This window comes from Nipponia nippon, unplaced genomic scaffold, assembly GCF_047370975.1.
Source record: "Nipponia nippon isolate SJK-2023a ecotype South Korea unplaced genomic scaffold, ASM4737097v1 scaffold_4, whole genome shotgun sequence".
NCBI lineage: Eukaryota > Metazoa > Chordata > Aves > Pelecaniformes > Threskiornithidae > Nipponia > Nipponia nippon.
This window is the reverse complement of record NW_028262358.1, coordinates 13,157,038-13,171,823: the sequence shown is the minus strand read 5'-3', so window position 1 is coordinate 13,171,823 and position 14,786 is coordinate 13,157,038. Positions and strand designations below refer to the sequence as shown.

Genomic DNA, 14,786 nt, shown 5'->3' with positions numbered 1-14,786 from the left:
GGAAGGCGGGCGCTTCCGGGTCAGGGGACGCTGCGGCGGGCCGGTGCGGAGCGGAACGGTGCGGTGCGGTGCGGGGGAGGCAGGGGCGGCCCGGGGGTGTGGAGGGCGGCGGGGGAGTCCCCGGGAGGGCGTGATGGCGCCGTGGAGGAAGGGGGTGCGCGGGGGGGCCGTGAAGGGGGCTGAGGGGAGGGGGTGGGCGGGGGATGGGGTCCCGGGAGCACGGGCGGGAGGAGGGGACGGGGAGCCTGCGGTGAGGGAGGGGCAGGGCCCGGAGAGGAGGCCTGGGGATCGCCGGGTGTGGGGCGCTGGTGACCGGCCACCCCAGGAGGTGTGCTGGGGAGGCGGCAGGGGACCCTGCGACCCCGGGGAGCGGAGCTGTTCTGTGCCGGGGCTGCGTGCGGCGGGGGGCGGCTGGGAGGGACCCCGTGCGCAGCGTCCTCGGGGCCGGCTGCGGGCGTCTGTGTCCGGCTGCCGCCCTCACCCTCTCACCCTCCCTCACGCCCGGCTGCTCTGAGTGGGGTCAGCTTTGTCTGTTACATCCTGTCCAGTCCTGGCGGAGCTCCAGCGGGGAGCACTGCCACAAAAAGAGAGGTTTGCTTCTTCCCAAGCCCCAGACTGTTGCTGCTCTCCAAGCCCTCGTTTGGGCTGTTACCCATGCGTGGCCACATCAGTTCTTGTCCTGGCTCTGGGGTGCCAGTGCAAAGATCGAGGTAACGAGCTCCTGCCAGACTGTCCACAGCTGCTCACCTGTCCCTGCGATAGCTTTCCCTTTGCAGGAGCAGGATGCTGGGCCATTCTGTCACTGACAGCTGCTTAATGCTAACGGGCTGCTTGAGTCAGAGCTGTGAGAAGGAGAGGAGGGCTTCTGTTTTCCAAGACAGGTCCCTAATCACTCCCCTGCCCAGGCTTCACAGAGCGCTCAGCCATCTGGGCAGCTCCTTGCAGAAGGGAATTGGTCAGGAGCAGGTTAATGTGGAAACAAACTGTGTCTTTGGCTTTAGCTCCCCTTTGACCTTTTACTCTCAGCCCTGCAAGCTCCCGAGTTGAAAAGTGGCAGGGCACAGGCTGCTTTCTGCTGTGAAAGTTCTCCTGAAGGTTTGTCCTTCGGGTTCCCGTATCCAAGAAAATTCCATCAGAGTGGCAGAACTGGAGCTCCCAGGCTAGGCAGCACTGCTGGTAGGCTCATCCTTTTGCCAGAGATCCTGCATTTTTTGATTGAACAGCTGTGAGGAATATTACTTTTATTTCCTAAAACCACAGAACTTGTTTAACAGTGTTCTGGAAGAATGTGCTTTGCTTCAGGTGCATACAAATACACGCAAATACATAGAGATAATTAACTGCAGTTTGACATCTCTTGTCACGTGGAAAAACAAATAACGTAATGTGTGCCTGGACATTTGCAATGTGCTAAATCATCTTTATAACTGAGGGCTATTTTTTTTTTCTCTTCCTCAGCAAGAGAACATGAGTTCAGCAGGGAGGAAAAGAGGAAAGCCCAACAGAGGAGGAGGAAGAGGGAGAGGAGGCAGTGGAAGAGGAGGAGGAAGAGGAGGAGGAAGAGGAGGAGGCAGCAGTGGCCATTCAAACAAGTCTAAACTTGGTGGAAATAGGAAATGTTCGACCAAAATCTGGGACGATGGAGATGATTTTTGTCTCTTCGAGGATCCAAGGCTGGAATCCCAATCTTTCTGTTAATTTGGAGGGGTTTGGCATAGAGATGTTTGGGATACTTTGGGGCTGGTTTTTAGACATCTTTGAATACACAGAAGAGTGAAGGGGTGATGAAGCTGTTTCAGTATGAAGCAGTTTTTACATGTCTTTTTTGATTAACATTTTCAACATTTTATAGCTAGGAAAGTTGTTTTTTTTTTTAAAAAATGATTAGAACCTCTGATTTTCTTCTTTGGTCATAAAGCAATTTCAGAATGTCTTTGATCAGAAAACACTAATAAACACAGGATATTCATTTTTGTGTATTACAAAGCAGAAGCTGGGCCATGGAAAATAAGCAATTTAGAGTGAATTTAGTATGCTGAATGTATTCTGACCAATCTAGCTTAGAAATACGTCATTGTACTGTAGTCTGAGAACAGCTTTACCTAGCAAAGTGTTTATTAAATCACTTTGGATTTGACACAGGATAAAATACACATATGCATGTGTGTGCGCACGCAGATATAGACACACGCATCCTGGTCACATAAGAATGAACCCAACTGAATAATCCTTAGGTGATGGACTTGTCTTTTTCTGTTTTTCCTGTTTTGAATTACAGGGTTGGGTCCTAACATCCCAATTCAGTCAAGATCATCTGAGCCAGGCAAAGAAGTCATTGTTATGTTCTGTTTTAATTTTTAGATCAAATGCCCCTGCCAGAAGAGGAGGGCAAACGAAACAGAGACCTGAAGCGAGAATGCCTCTGCAGACCATACACATGACATCGGAGAATCAGAGAAGAGTGAAAGAACTTCTTCAAGAGCTTCAAGGGCAGGAGCTGGCTCCTGAATCAGAGTTAGTTTAAACGGAGGCACACTATTAGAAATGAAACCAGTATTCTCTTTCCCCTTAACTTTTAAGTTGATCTCAGATCCTGTGGGTTTGAGTCTGCTTTGTTCTTCTACGATATTAACTCTGGGAAAGGGGTAGCAGAATCCTCCATTTAAATGGAGGATTTAAAACTGCGGAGGCAGTTTTGTGACTACTCAACAGTATAATTTTGTTTCATTTTAATTTGATAACTCTTTTTATCAGAGTAGCTGGTTCTGGTGAAGACGATGACGAACGTGATTACCTTGATGATGAACAGTGCTGGTCAACAGATCCGGAAATTTCTGATATAATACCAAGGTCGTCTGCTGAGCCAGCTGAGCACAGAATTGTGGAAAGTGAAGTGTCCTCGTTTGCTGTGAACAAACTCTCCAGGTGATGCTTTTCAGTGAATAATATGTATCCTGAGGAGGTAAATCACTAGTCTCTATACTGTAAGCCCTCAGGGCTTGGACTCCCTCTTCGCTCCAGGGAAGTTCTGTGTGCAGAATGGATGAGTTTGTATCTCCTACAAATTTAATCCTCAACTAGATGAATTTAAAATAACGGTTTTATGAAAATAAATCACTCCAACCTTTTTTCAGTGAAGTTTTCAATTCTTTCTCCAAGACAATGAAACAGGTATTGGGAAAGCTCAGGGAGCATTGCTGTTATATGTATGTTTCTTCCAGGTGGGTAATGTTTCAAAACCTTGTAAGTGTTCTTCATCCATGTTGCTCAGATATGAGCATTTATTAACTATTTTTGCTTTGTTTGAGAGTGTTTTATATGTGAAGGACTCAGCTTTTTCTGAAGAGTTTATTGTATATAGTTCAACTGGGAAATCTAATCCTGTAAATCTTACGTGTTACATTCTGAGGTGTGAGATAGTTGCCACATGAACTAATTTGTCACCTTATAAACAACAGACTAGCATTCACAGACACCGAATTACTGGCTGCTGCTGTCATTTAAAATAGCATAAATATTTTGGTGTGGGTTTTTTTCCCCCAATAGTAGTAATAGTATCTCATGCCATACATCCTTCCTTACTGTAAGCCCAATCAAGCAGATCTGTGGTTATTTTGCTTCATAAAAGTCTCTGTCACTCACTTGTTGCCATGTTGTCTCTGTTTTATTGCAGGTATGGTTTTGACAGTGAGCGTTGTAGGAGAGTACTGAGATCCTGCAATGGTAATATTGGGGCATCATTGGAGTATTTGCTATTGCAGTGCTTTACCGAAAGATATGGAGAGAAGATGCAGGTTTCTGCAACGGCTGCTGAAGCCAGTCAAGAAGAATGTTTAGAACAGAGACAAGAAGAGGCTTTTGCACTCCGGTCAATCTATGGAGACAAATTTGTAGAAAGAATTCAAAACCGTGTTTGGACTTTTAGTTTGGAATTGGAGTACCTAGCAGACAGACTCAGCAAATCTAAACAAAAGGGTAGTTGTACTAGGGACACAGCAAAGCAGACTTCAAAGGAAATATGTAAATTTTATCTCCAAGGAGGCTGCAGGTTTGGTTCAAAATGCAGATTTGGACATGAATTTCCTCCAAACCACCCACTAAAAGCAGCCAGGAACTCTGTAGATGATGCTCATCTCCGACCTAACAGTGATGGTCCCGTATATGAACTTGAAGTAAGATTTCCTGAAGAAAGCAAGTATCCACTCCAGGCACCTCTTATGGCATTTTATTCCACCGATGACAATCTACCTCTTGCTTGTCGTTTACACATTGCTGAATTCCTCTTTGGAAAGGCCTTGGTAGCTGCAGAGTCTAATGAACCAGTGGTGTACACCTTAGTGACTTGCTTAGAAGATGAATCTGAAATAAGCGAGTTACTTAAAAATACTCACCACAAGTTTAGTGTTCCTCCTATGTCCCAGCTGGCAACACCTTCGGTAAAGCTACAGACAGAGAGTACATCTGGTTCAAATCGAATGTCTGAAGGTACACCAAATTTCCCTCTATGGTTTCTGGGCTAAGAACAGTCAAAAAGATTAAAAAAAAAAAGAGAAAAGAAAAAGAGAAGGCAAAGAGCCATTTCAGGCATCTGTTCCAAATCTGGTTTTGGAGATTAAGGTCATGTGGTGAGCCAGACCCATAATCTGTCTGTGCTTCAGGAAGTCCCTTCTGATATAAAGCTGCAGCAGAGAGGTTTTCTGCTGGCCAGAACTGAGTTAAAGGACCACAGAGCTAATGAGCTTGGGTTGGCAGAGTGAACAATGCCTATTCCCACACAATCAATAAAAAGCCATTGAGAGATGTGGTGTGAGCTCACTAAAATTGACCAGAGAAGTGTGCTTGGGAGGTTATGGGGAAGGTTGTTTGCAAGTCTGGTGCATCTGCTACTCATCAATTCAGAAACATCTTTTTTTTTTTTTTTTTTTTTTTAATTAATATTACCAGCACCTCCTCAAAATTAATTTTGGAAAGGTGGATTTAAGGCTAAGTAAATGTTGCAAGCGGTTCTAGAATGTTGTTCAAGGTATCATCCTTTTTTTTACATGCAAGTGCAACTAGATTGATTTCACAGGGGGAGAGTTGGGACTGTGTCACTTATGGCAGGGTGACAGCAACTCTGTGGCGTAGATGACCTTCAAGCTCTCAATTCCAAAACTGTTTTATCTAAGGCAGACTTCTTCAGGAGAGTTTTCAAGAACAACTGCATCATGTTTTAGAGCACCTAAATAGTGACAGCCTATTTTTTTGTTACAGCAAAACAAATTATTCTGTTTTTTTAACAGCCCCACAGAAAGACAGCTTTGTTCCAGAAATTGAAATCAGAGATTCCAAATAATCTTCCTTCTGTTATAAAATCTTCCTTCTGTTATAAAATACCTTGTTTAGATAAATGTAGTCTTAAAACTTTCAAGGGCTGGCTTACTGTCTGAGCAAATCCCACTTCAATTGATAGGCAGTAGGCACCAAAGTACCTGGTCCAGTTTCAGCCTTGGTTTAAAAGTACTTAGCGGTGGCTTAATACTTAATGTTACAGTGTAGGTTTAAGTAATTTAAACTGGTGCTGCCATCACAGTCTTGTGCTCCATAGCAGTGGTCGTGTGGTGAATTGGAGAGGGGAGCTGAGACACATCAAAAACGTTCAGGAAGGCAAACCCCATACCAGTCTGGTTCATCATGTGGCCGCCAAATCACGGTGTTGCAGAGCACAGCTGGTGCAGGGGTACTGACAAGTGGGTTGGAGCTGGAGAAGTTGTGGTTGGTTTGATGGGGTGAGGGGAGGTTTGCTGGTAGCGTAGGACTAAATGCACATCAAAAACAGTCCTGCAGGCCCTCAGCTCCAGTCAAACAAGGTTCTTTGTTGAGAATGCTCCTGGAACATGTGTCTCTTTTCTGCAGTGCTGATGAGGTCCTGTTCCTTAGTAACAAGAATACCTAACTGTACATTCTCTGTCTCAAGCCTCAGCAGTGTCAGAGCCTCAGGAAGAAGAGGGGGTGGCAGAAGAGGAGGAGGAAGATGAGCCTGAACAAGTTGTTGTGGAGAATGAGAGTTACGTGAACCTCAAGAAAAAGCTTTCCAAAAAGTATGATGTGCAGGCAAAGTCTCTGTATAACGAAAATGTTAAAATCTGCACGCAGTTTCGGCTGAAAAAGGTATAATGTACAGAACATATGTTTTCATGCTTACTTTAGACAAAATAAATACTTAAGCCACAGGCTGCTGTTTCAAATAGTTCTGTTCCATTCCAGCAGTGTTCTTACTGCCATGCTGTCTGTTTTTGTGCACCAGTCTTCTAGGCACTTCCAGTCCATGTTGTATGAAAGACAGAAGCTCCCTGCATGGCAGGAGAGAGAAACTATTCTTGATTTGCTGAAGAGCCACCAAGTTCTTGTTGTGAGCGGCATGACAGGGTAAGAGTGTGATTGCACATACAGACTTTATGTATCAAAGTATACACAGAAAAATGTGAAATGTGTATCCCTGTTCTGAAAAGATGAGGGACATGATCTATCTGTGACCAGTGACAGCAGTCCTAGGTGAACTTCATGTGAAGGATGACACTAATGAAACAAAGCAAATTTCAAGTGGAATGCAGTTATCTTAATTTACATGGATGGAAGGTGTTGGGTTTGTGTTTGTTGGTTTTTTTTTTTTAAGTAATCCCTGATTTTGTCATGCAGATGTGGGAAAACCACTCAGATTCCTCAGTTTATTTTGGATGCTTCATTGCAAGGATCTCCAAGTAGAGTTGCAAACATCATCTGCACTCAGCCTCGCAGGATCTCTGCCATTTCTGTGGCTGAACGTGTAGCCAAAGAAAGAACAGAAAGGATTGGACTCACTGTTGGATATCAGATCCGTCTAGAAAGTGTAAAGGTATATATGCTTTGCTTGTTGGTTTTCATTTAGTTCTATTAAAATGTGCTTAGCGCTTCTCTGGCATACAGAATCTCTGCCCTATATCTGCCATATAGTGAGATAAGCAAGTCTGTATCACCTATATTTTATTTTATATTATGAAATATATTCTGTATTTTATTTCATCTCAAGTCGCACAGTCCACTTTACAGAATGAGAGTGCAGTACTATGTCTTGTATTGTTGTTTTACTTTCTGTTGAGATGGGTGAAGGGGTCTGAGAGTATGAGTTATACTTCTCTCCTCTGGAAGGGTACTGACTTCATTTCCACTTGTCTCCATTTCCATTTGTCTCCCAAGTGGAGACTGAAGGGAGCAGCTTCGGTCAGCCAGAAGCGGGGGTTGAATTCAAACTGTTGTCTTGGAAGTGAAATTTTGTCTATGTTGCAGCTGATTGCATTTTCCAAGAACTATGTTAAAAAAGAGATTCACTAAATCTTTCTAGGGACAGAGATCTCAGTTGTTTATCAGAAAGCAAATTCCACAGGAAAAACAGTTCGCATTTTTTGTTTACGCCTTATAGTTAGCAGTGCTTGTTGGTAAGAAGCAGATGCTCTTAAGTTTTAATCAAGAAAGAAAAATCATTCAGCCTGTTTCCAGCAGGGATTGCTTGTTCCCTTTCTGTCAAACCTGGCGCTCAGCTGAAACCAAATGCTTTACAGCAACACATATTCTCTTTGCACTATGTTAAGTTGCACAAAGTCAACTGAATGCTTTGTCTTGCTATTCAAGTCCTCAGCTACCAGACTCTTGTACTGCACTACTGGTGTGCTCTTGAGAAGGCTGGAAGGAGATCTGACTTTGCAGGGAATCACACATGTTATTGTTGATGAAGTTCACGAAAGAACAGAAGAAAGGTAAATAATCTCTTATCCCATAAGCAAAATGAAGAAACATAGTCGGAAGGGTAAAGGTGACTCAGGTGCAAGTAACTGAAGTCAGACTTGTTAATCCTGTGGCGGTCACGTGGGATGGTGGAAGGAGTCTGGGTTTAGGTTTTTGTCTTTGAGCAGCAGGAAATTGTGTTGCAGCAGCTTGCAAAGAAAGCACGTCTCTCTTAAATTTCTGTGCCTCCAATCTGCCATCACATTGCAGTGATGTTGAAAAGAGGTTGTGAATGGGGCTGGAGGGCTAAGTAACTTTTTAACCACAGTTGTCTGGTTCTTATTTTTCCCTTGTTTCTGCGTTTATCAAATACCCTAATTCTTCACATGCGCTTTTGGGAATTATTTCTCCTGATGCAGGCTTCAGCAGAGCACCTGCAAGGGACAAGTGTTGGTGTTTTCTTCCAGTCTATAGATTTTACTAGTTCTAGACAGTCTCATCCTATCCTGCTCCAGCCTCCTGCAGTTTTACCCCACTTACCTGCTGATGCCAGGCAAAAGATAATGTCTGTCAGTATCTTTGTAAACTAAGGGGCAAGGATCCTTTTCTTTGATGTTTTCCTTGTGAAACACTGCAATGCAATGGGTTTCCAGGAGGCTTTGACTGTGACCTGTTATTCTACAGCTCAGATTATATCTTAGCCTCATAAAAGGGCTTGTATCTCTCAAGGATTCTTCTTCCTCCTCATATAAAATCACTTCAAGCCAGTCTTGTAGGCATGTCGCAAAAGCTATAAATAATGTAGGGAAGAATACAGTGAGCAGGGAAGAGTGGGTAAGTTTGAATAACTCTTCCAGTGAGGAAGAGGAGCAAAAAGGGACTCATTTGCTACTTTGAGTTAATTTGTTATCTAATGTTCTTGTGTTGTCATGAATGTAATTAGTTTATAACGTAGCTAGAGCTTTTTGTTGCTTAAATGAATTTGCCAAGTAATCCTGACACCCAAAAAGTAAGCAGTTTGCCTTCCATTAATTTACTGCATTATTAGCCTCCAGCCATTCTGGTAAGCTCATGCTTCTGTGATGGTATTGCTGTGCTATTGAAAACACCAGGAAGGTGGAGAGAATGGGGAGAAAAAAAGAGACTCTGAAAGTTAACACTGAAGAAATTCAAGTGTCTTTTTGTTTATTTTCTTCAGTGACTTCTTGCTGCTCGTTTTGAAGGATATAATGGTTCAGAGGCCAGACCTACGCATTATACTAATGAGTGCCACCTTGAATGCAGAGCTTTTTTCTCAATACTTTCACTCCTGTCCAATTATTAACATACCAGGTGAAAACTATTCATTTTTATTATCTTGTCACATTCATTGCTTTAGGGGTTTGTTTTCGGTATTTCTGCTTGCAAAGTGTTTCTCAATACAAGTGCAAGGGGCTAATTTGTAAAGTGGCAAGATGAGGATTTATACAAGAACTATGATTCCAAGGGCTTAGAAGGAAAGACCAATGAGATTTAGGAGAGAGAAGACTTGGAAATGGAGCCTTTTTTGTGCTGTCTCTATACCAGCAGAATTTCCTTCCCCAAAAGACAAAAATGACATGACGTGCATGACATGGTTCCCTGAGCTAGTTTCACCACAGCTGAAGACTCTTCTCTGTCCTTGTGAAAAAGAAGCAGTGAGAGGATCCAGCTGGATGTGTACACATTTAGCCAAATGTGCCTTTTAAATTGCTAAGTTACTACATGGAGCATGACAGAAACACGTGGGCCTCATGGATATGTTCCCATAAGCCTATCAGCCCTTCTCTGACTGTGTAAGTGCACGTTGCCAAACCATGCTTGGAAAACATCCACTGTTTGTCCTAAATCGTGTTGAAGAGTGCAGTATAGATGAGAGCTGTGAAGCCAGTGCATGACATAATGACCTGTGTGAAATGATAACCAGCTTCTGTCTTTTTCCTCTTTTCTGCATGTTGTGTGGCACGTAGATTTATTGTCATGTTTCCTTTTAGGTCGAACGTTTCCTGTAGATCAGTTTTTTCTGGAAGATGTGATTGCAATGACAAGGTATGAAATTGCCAAACATTCTCAGATGTATTTGGCCCTTGAGGTTGCACTATTGACCTTGAGATTGCAGTAGTTCTGTGCCTAGACTTAAAAATTAAATCCTCTCAAATCTCCCCCATCACCTGCAGTCTTAGAGTTCTTCTAAAGCACTGACTTTAAACCATACTTCTTATACTGCAGCAGGGTCTAGGATCTCATGCCAAAACAAGCCTGTCTACATTAGATACCACATAAGTACTCAAGAAAAGGTGAGCTTTGCCATGAAGAGTTTGTCAGTGCTTGTGCTTTACTTGTTTCAGTAGTGGCTAGACATTGGCAAGCAAAAGAAATGTGAAGGTAGATTTCGGCACTGAAGGTGAAAAATGCAGGGTGCTGAACAATTTGGTTTTGTAAGCCCTATCTTGCAGCTCACGTACCAGGTTCCTGTTCCCATTTGTAGTTACTGGAGAGTCACAGCAGCTCAGATATTCCAGACAGTAAATTGATCAGCTATTGTAAATTACTTGTGGATTGTTGCTCTGAGCTGCCCACTTAGCTGTCAAGATCAAGTTTGCAGTCCCAGTCTTTCACATCACAGCTTTTAAAAGACTAACATCCCAGTATGGAAGGACACCTTGACTGTCTATGGCTTTGCAACCCGCTTATACAAAGTTTCTCTCAGATTTATATAAAAATACTTTTGATACTCTATCTCTGTAGCTAATTATTAGAAGGAGACTGTTAGGCTTCTTTCCATGCCACTAAATGTTCTTCTGCTGGTCAGGTATGTTTTAGAGGACAGTAGTCCCTACAGGCGCAAGACAAAGCAAGAAAACAAACAGAATGAAAGACACAAAAGGACTGCATTTGAAGAAGTAGAGGAGGACCTGAGACGTGCTGGCATTCTGGAAAGCACTGACACAGTTGTCAGAGATTCAGACCCAGACCAAAAATTAACTCTGAAGCAGCTCCTTACACGATATAAAGGTGAGCTCCTTCTTAAATCTAATAAATTGGCATATGACATTTGCCAGCCAACATGGTATGTTAGCATATAATATTGTATGTTGAATGCATGTATATAATTGAGAGTTTTGTACTTGTGAAGTTAAGCAGGTCATACTTCTAGATGAGATAAGAAACCTCCTGCCAGCTTAAAAACAAACAAACAAACAAACAGGTAACCCCTTGTTCTCTTAAACTAGAACAAACATCTTGGCTGAAAACAGTTCGCAGCATTTGAAAATGGACAGTTTTCAGCTACTATCTCTTTCCATCCCTTTTCAGATGCCTTCTTAATGCCACTTTCTTCTCTGTATCTGTTCTTGCTGGAGCAGCTTTACTTAAAACACAGCATGTATCTGCCCACTTCAAGGAGGTCACTTCAGCATGACAAGCCTTCCTTGAGAAATTAAGTCACTCTGTGAATGGCTTAATAAGAGAGGCAGACCTTTCCATGAACTTCCCACTCTATCATCATCAAAATCCTCCTTGTGCTTAGTCCTGAAGAGTTCCTCCCTGTGCACCCTTCTGGTGAGATCCCCAGTGGTACTGAGAGCCATTGCTTCAGATTCCTGCTAGACAGTTCCCAGTTCAGAAGAGTAACGGAATCTGAGTGTCTTTTTGAGTTGGTGTAAGAAACACTGGAAGGGAGAGCTTGAGAAGGTAGTCCTGGGTAAGTGGTCTTATGAAGGCTTTCGGCTCCTCTTACCACTAGTATGTGCGTATATTGTTCTGCTAGTAGATGAATCCTGGTCTAGGCTGTGCACGCAGCAGCCGTGAGCCCCAGTAATGCATGAGAAAGGAAGGGAAGAGCATGGAAAGGGGAATGTGACACATTGAGTCACTTACTGAGCTACCTCTGTCTGGTCTAAGCCAGATGCTGTTTAAACCAAGGTGTGGTTGGTTGTGCAGCCAGGCTGGTTCAACGTATCCAGCAGATGTTTTTTACAAGAGATGGACTTACTATGTGTTTTATTTCTTTTTCCCCAGGGGTTAACAAGACAGTGTTGAAAACAATGTCTGTCATGGACTTGGACAAAGTTAATCTGGAACTAATTGAAGCCTTGTTGGAGTGGATAGTTGCTGGCAGACATTCATACCCCCCAGGTAATTTCATTGTCCTTGAGAGAGAAACAAAAGTAGATCCATAGAGGCTGTGCGCTTATAGACAGCCCAAAGCTAATGTTTTGCATGCAAAGTTCCGGTAGTTACTGACTATTTTTTAAAAAAATAAAGTTCTAGCTGAGTAACAAAGCCCCTGACCTACATGGGATGGGGAAGGTGAGAGAATTTTCTACTTTGGAAAGTCTTTGGTGAGGGACCATTGCAGCCTGTGCGTTTTTTGTACAATAATTGCAAAACAGAGCTGGAGTTTTGACTTGGGCCTTCTGCACATTGATAAAAGACCATGCTGTCCTTTCTGTTGAGTGATTTTTTTAATTTTTTTTTTCTTTTTTAAATCTATGTATATAGGTGCTGTGTTGATATTTTTGCCTGGTCTAGCAGAAATCAAGATGCTTTATGAGCAGCTCCAGTCTAATGCTCTTTTTAATAACAGGCACAGCAAGAGGTAAGGCAGAAAAGCTCCAAAACTATTGGTCTTTACCTATAAATAAAGAGTAGCTTCCTGCATAAAGCCTGCTTTTATCCAGGGTCAAATAAAGGTTATTAAATGTGTGAGACAGTTTGTGATATGAAGGTCTTGACTCCAGTCAGGGTAATTCCTTTTCTACTGTCTTGTTGGCTTGGTCTTTTTGTTTTTTCTCCTCAGGAAGGTTAGTTGTTGAAGTTCTCGGAGATCCTAGTGATGAGTGTTCTCCATTTTGTGCTCTACCTGATCCAGTGGACTGTTGAAAACTTCACCTCGGCCCTTGTTCTGTTTCAGAATGTTTGCTGAGGCACATTCAGTTGTGGTTGCATTCGGCCTTAGATTGTTACATGGAGATGTAATTGGATCTCCTTGACTAAACAGTTCTTACACAGATGCCCATGGCAAGGTTAGCTGGAGTGATTTCTTCCAGTCTGGCATTATAAATGGCAGATTCTAGACTCTTCAAAAGAGGCAGAATTTTTGCTCAACTCTATTCTGAGACCTGTCCCTTCTGTAAACTTCTCCACCTTCCCTTAGAACATGTACCAGGAACAGTGTGGCCAGCAGGACCAGGGAAGTGATTGTCCCTTTGTACTCGGCACTGGTGAGGCCGCACCTCGAGTACTGTGTTCAGTTTTGGGCCCCTCACTGCAAGAAGGACATCAAGGTGCTGGAGTATGGCCAGAGAAGGGCAACGAAGCTGGTGAAGGGTCTGGAGCATGTCTTACAATGAGCGGCTGAGGGAACTGGGGTTGTTTAGCCTGGAGAAGAGGAGGCTGAGAGGAGACCTTAGCGCTCTCTACAACTACCTGAAAGGAGGCTGTAGTGAGATGGAGGTCGGTCTCTCCTCCCAAGTAACAAGCGATCGGACGAGAGGAAATGGCCTCAAGTTGTGCCAGGGGGAGGGTTAGATTGGATATTAGGAAAAACGTCTTCACTGGAAGGGCAGTCAGGCACTGGACCAGGCTGCCCAAGGAAGTGGTTGAGTCCCCATCCCTGGAGGTATTTGAAAGATGGGTAGATGTGGTGCTTAGGGACATGGTTTAGTGGTGGACTTGGCAGTCCTGGGTTAACGGTTGGACTTGATGATCTTCAAGGTCTTTTCCAGCCTAAATGATTCTGTGATTCTGTGTCTTAAAGGTGATATAGCAGAGAGGTTTACTGGCTTTGTATTGCTTTGAATGGCTGTGGGCAGTGTCCAGTACTAGTGAGGCAAAAGTGTGTGCAGGCAGATTGTTCCCAAGAGGGAAAAGGCTGGAGATGCACTGAGCATGCTGTCATATTGTCCTTCCAGGTGTGTTGTTTATCCACTTCATTCTTCACTGTCCAGTGAAGAGCAGCAGTCTGTGTTCCTCAGGCCTCCTGCAGGAGTTATCAAAATCATCATCTCTACAAACATTGCAGAAACATCTGTCACCATTGATGATGTGGTCTATGTGATTGATTCTGGAAAAATGAAAGAGAAAAGGTACTGGTATTCATTCCTCAGGGCTTTGTGATCTGGGAAACTGCTCCATGCCTTAAGCTGCATACTTTAGCTTTCCAAAGAGCTGGGAAAAACTTGAAGGAACTTGATCTGCAGAAAGCTGCTGCAAGGTGGAGGAAGCCAGTCTAGATTCAGATCCAGCTGCAGGGGTGGGAATTGTGTCCGTACAGAAGTTGGCAGCAGCTGCCTGCTTGACCTCCAGCCTGTTCACTCTGCACTCGTGCATATAAGCCTGTTTCTTGCTCTCCTGTAGATACGACCCAAGCAAAGGAATGGAAAGTCTGGAAGACACATTTGTGTCCAAGGCCAACGCTCTGCAAAGGAAAGGGCGAGCAGGCCGTGTAGCCTCAGGCGTCTGCTTTCATCTTTTCAGTAGCCATCACTATAACCATCAGCTTATAAAACAGCAGTTACCAGAAATACAAAGAGTGCCCTTGGAGCAGCTTTGTCTAAGGTGAGCTGTTGTTCTTGTGTTGCCTGATAAATGCAGAATGTCCTTCCTCCACTGAGGGGAGCACCTGGAATGTCATTACGAAGGTGTTTAGTTTCCTCAGTGTTTTCTCACCCGTCGTGAAACCAAGAAACTTGCTCTGGACATCTAAAGCTCTTTGATCTTACTATCACATTGCCTCTGCATCCAGAGCTCCCCCAATCACACCCTCCACCAATTCTCCTTGTCCTTCTTCACATTCCTTAGCTCTCATCTGATCCTAGGAAAAAGATACGTCTCTCAGATCTCTCATCACCAGAGAAGACAGTTGCATTTCTGTACTCCAGACCCATGGTAGATGTTTGTCCCTTCACGCTGTAAACTCTCCTGCGGTGTTTCTGTGCAGCATAGCGCAGTAAAGCCACGACCTGGATCAAGCACCACGATCACGCAAAGACTAAATGAAGAGGCCCCCCCATGCCTGCTGCACA

General features: G+C 43.7%; 1 protein-coding gene across 4 annotated transcripts in view; it reads left to right on the top strand.

Moving 5' to 3' along the window:
* Positions 1 to 21: 21 nt before the first annotated feature.
* The window catches only part of DHX57 (DExH-box helicase 57), a 21,279-nt gene continuing 6,514 nt past the window's right edge, over positions 22 to 14,786 (top strand). For 2 of the 4 annotated variants that reach the window (XM_087775563.1, XM_087775560.1), the window contains exons 1-16: positions 22 to 58; positions 1,459 to 1,673; positions 2,362 to 2,514; positions 2,755 to 2,925; positions 3,674 to 4,485; positions 5,957 to 6,150; positions 6,287 to 6,408; positions 6,679 to 6,874; positions 7,648 to 7,772; positions 8,939 to 9,072; positions 9,753 to 9,807; positions 10,571 to 10,773; positions 11,779 to 11,895; positions 12,262 to 12,358; positions 13,674 to 13,847; positions 14,119 to 14,319. In XM_087775563.1, coding sequence (XP_087631689.1) covers positions 1,468 to 1,673; positions 2,362 to 2,514; positions 2,755 to 2,925; positions 3,674 to 4,485; positions 5,957 to 6,150; positions 6,287 to 6,408; positions 6,679 to 6,874; positions 7,648 to 7,772; positions 8,939 to 9,072; positions 9,753 to 9,807; positions 10,571 to 10,773; positions 11,779 to 11,895; positions 12,262 to 12,358; positions 13,674 to 13,847; positions 14,119 to 14,319 — 2,960 coding nt within the window. In that variant the 5' untranslated portion in view covers positions 22 to 58; positions 1,459 to 1,467. Of the gene's footprint in view, positions 59 to 427; positions 711 to 1,458; positions 1,674 to 2,361; positions 2,515 to 2,754; positions 2,926 to 3,673; positions 4,486 to 5,956; positions 6,151 to 6,286; positions 6,409 to 6,678; positions 6,875 to 7,647; positions 7,773 to 8,938; positions 9,073 to 9,752; positions 9,808 to 10,570; positions 10,774 to 11,778; positions 11,896 to 12,261; positions 12,359 to 13,673; positions 13,848 to 14,118; positions 14,320 to 14,786 lie in introns of those variants that run through there. The other 2 variants (XM_087775562.1, XM_087775564.1) reach the window with 2 other exon arrangements.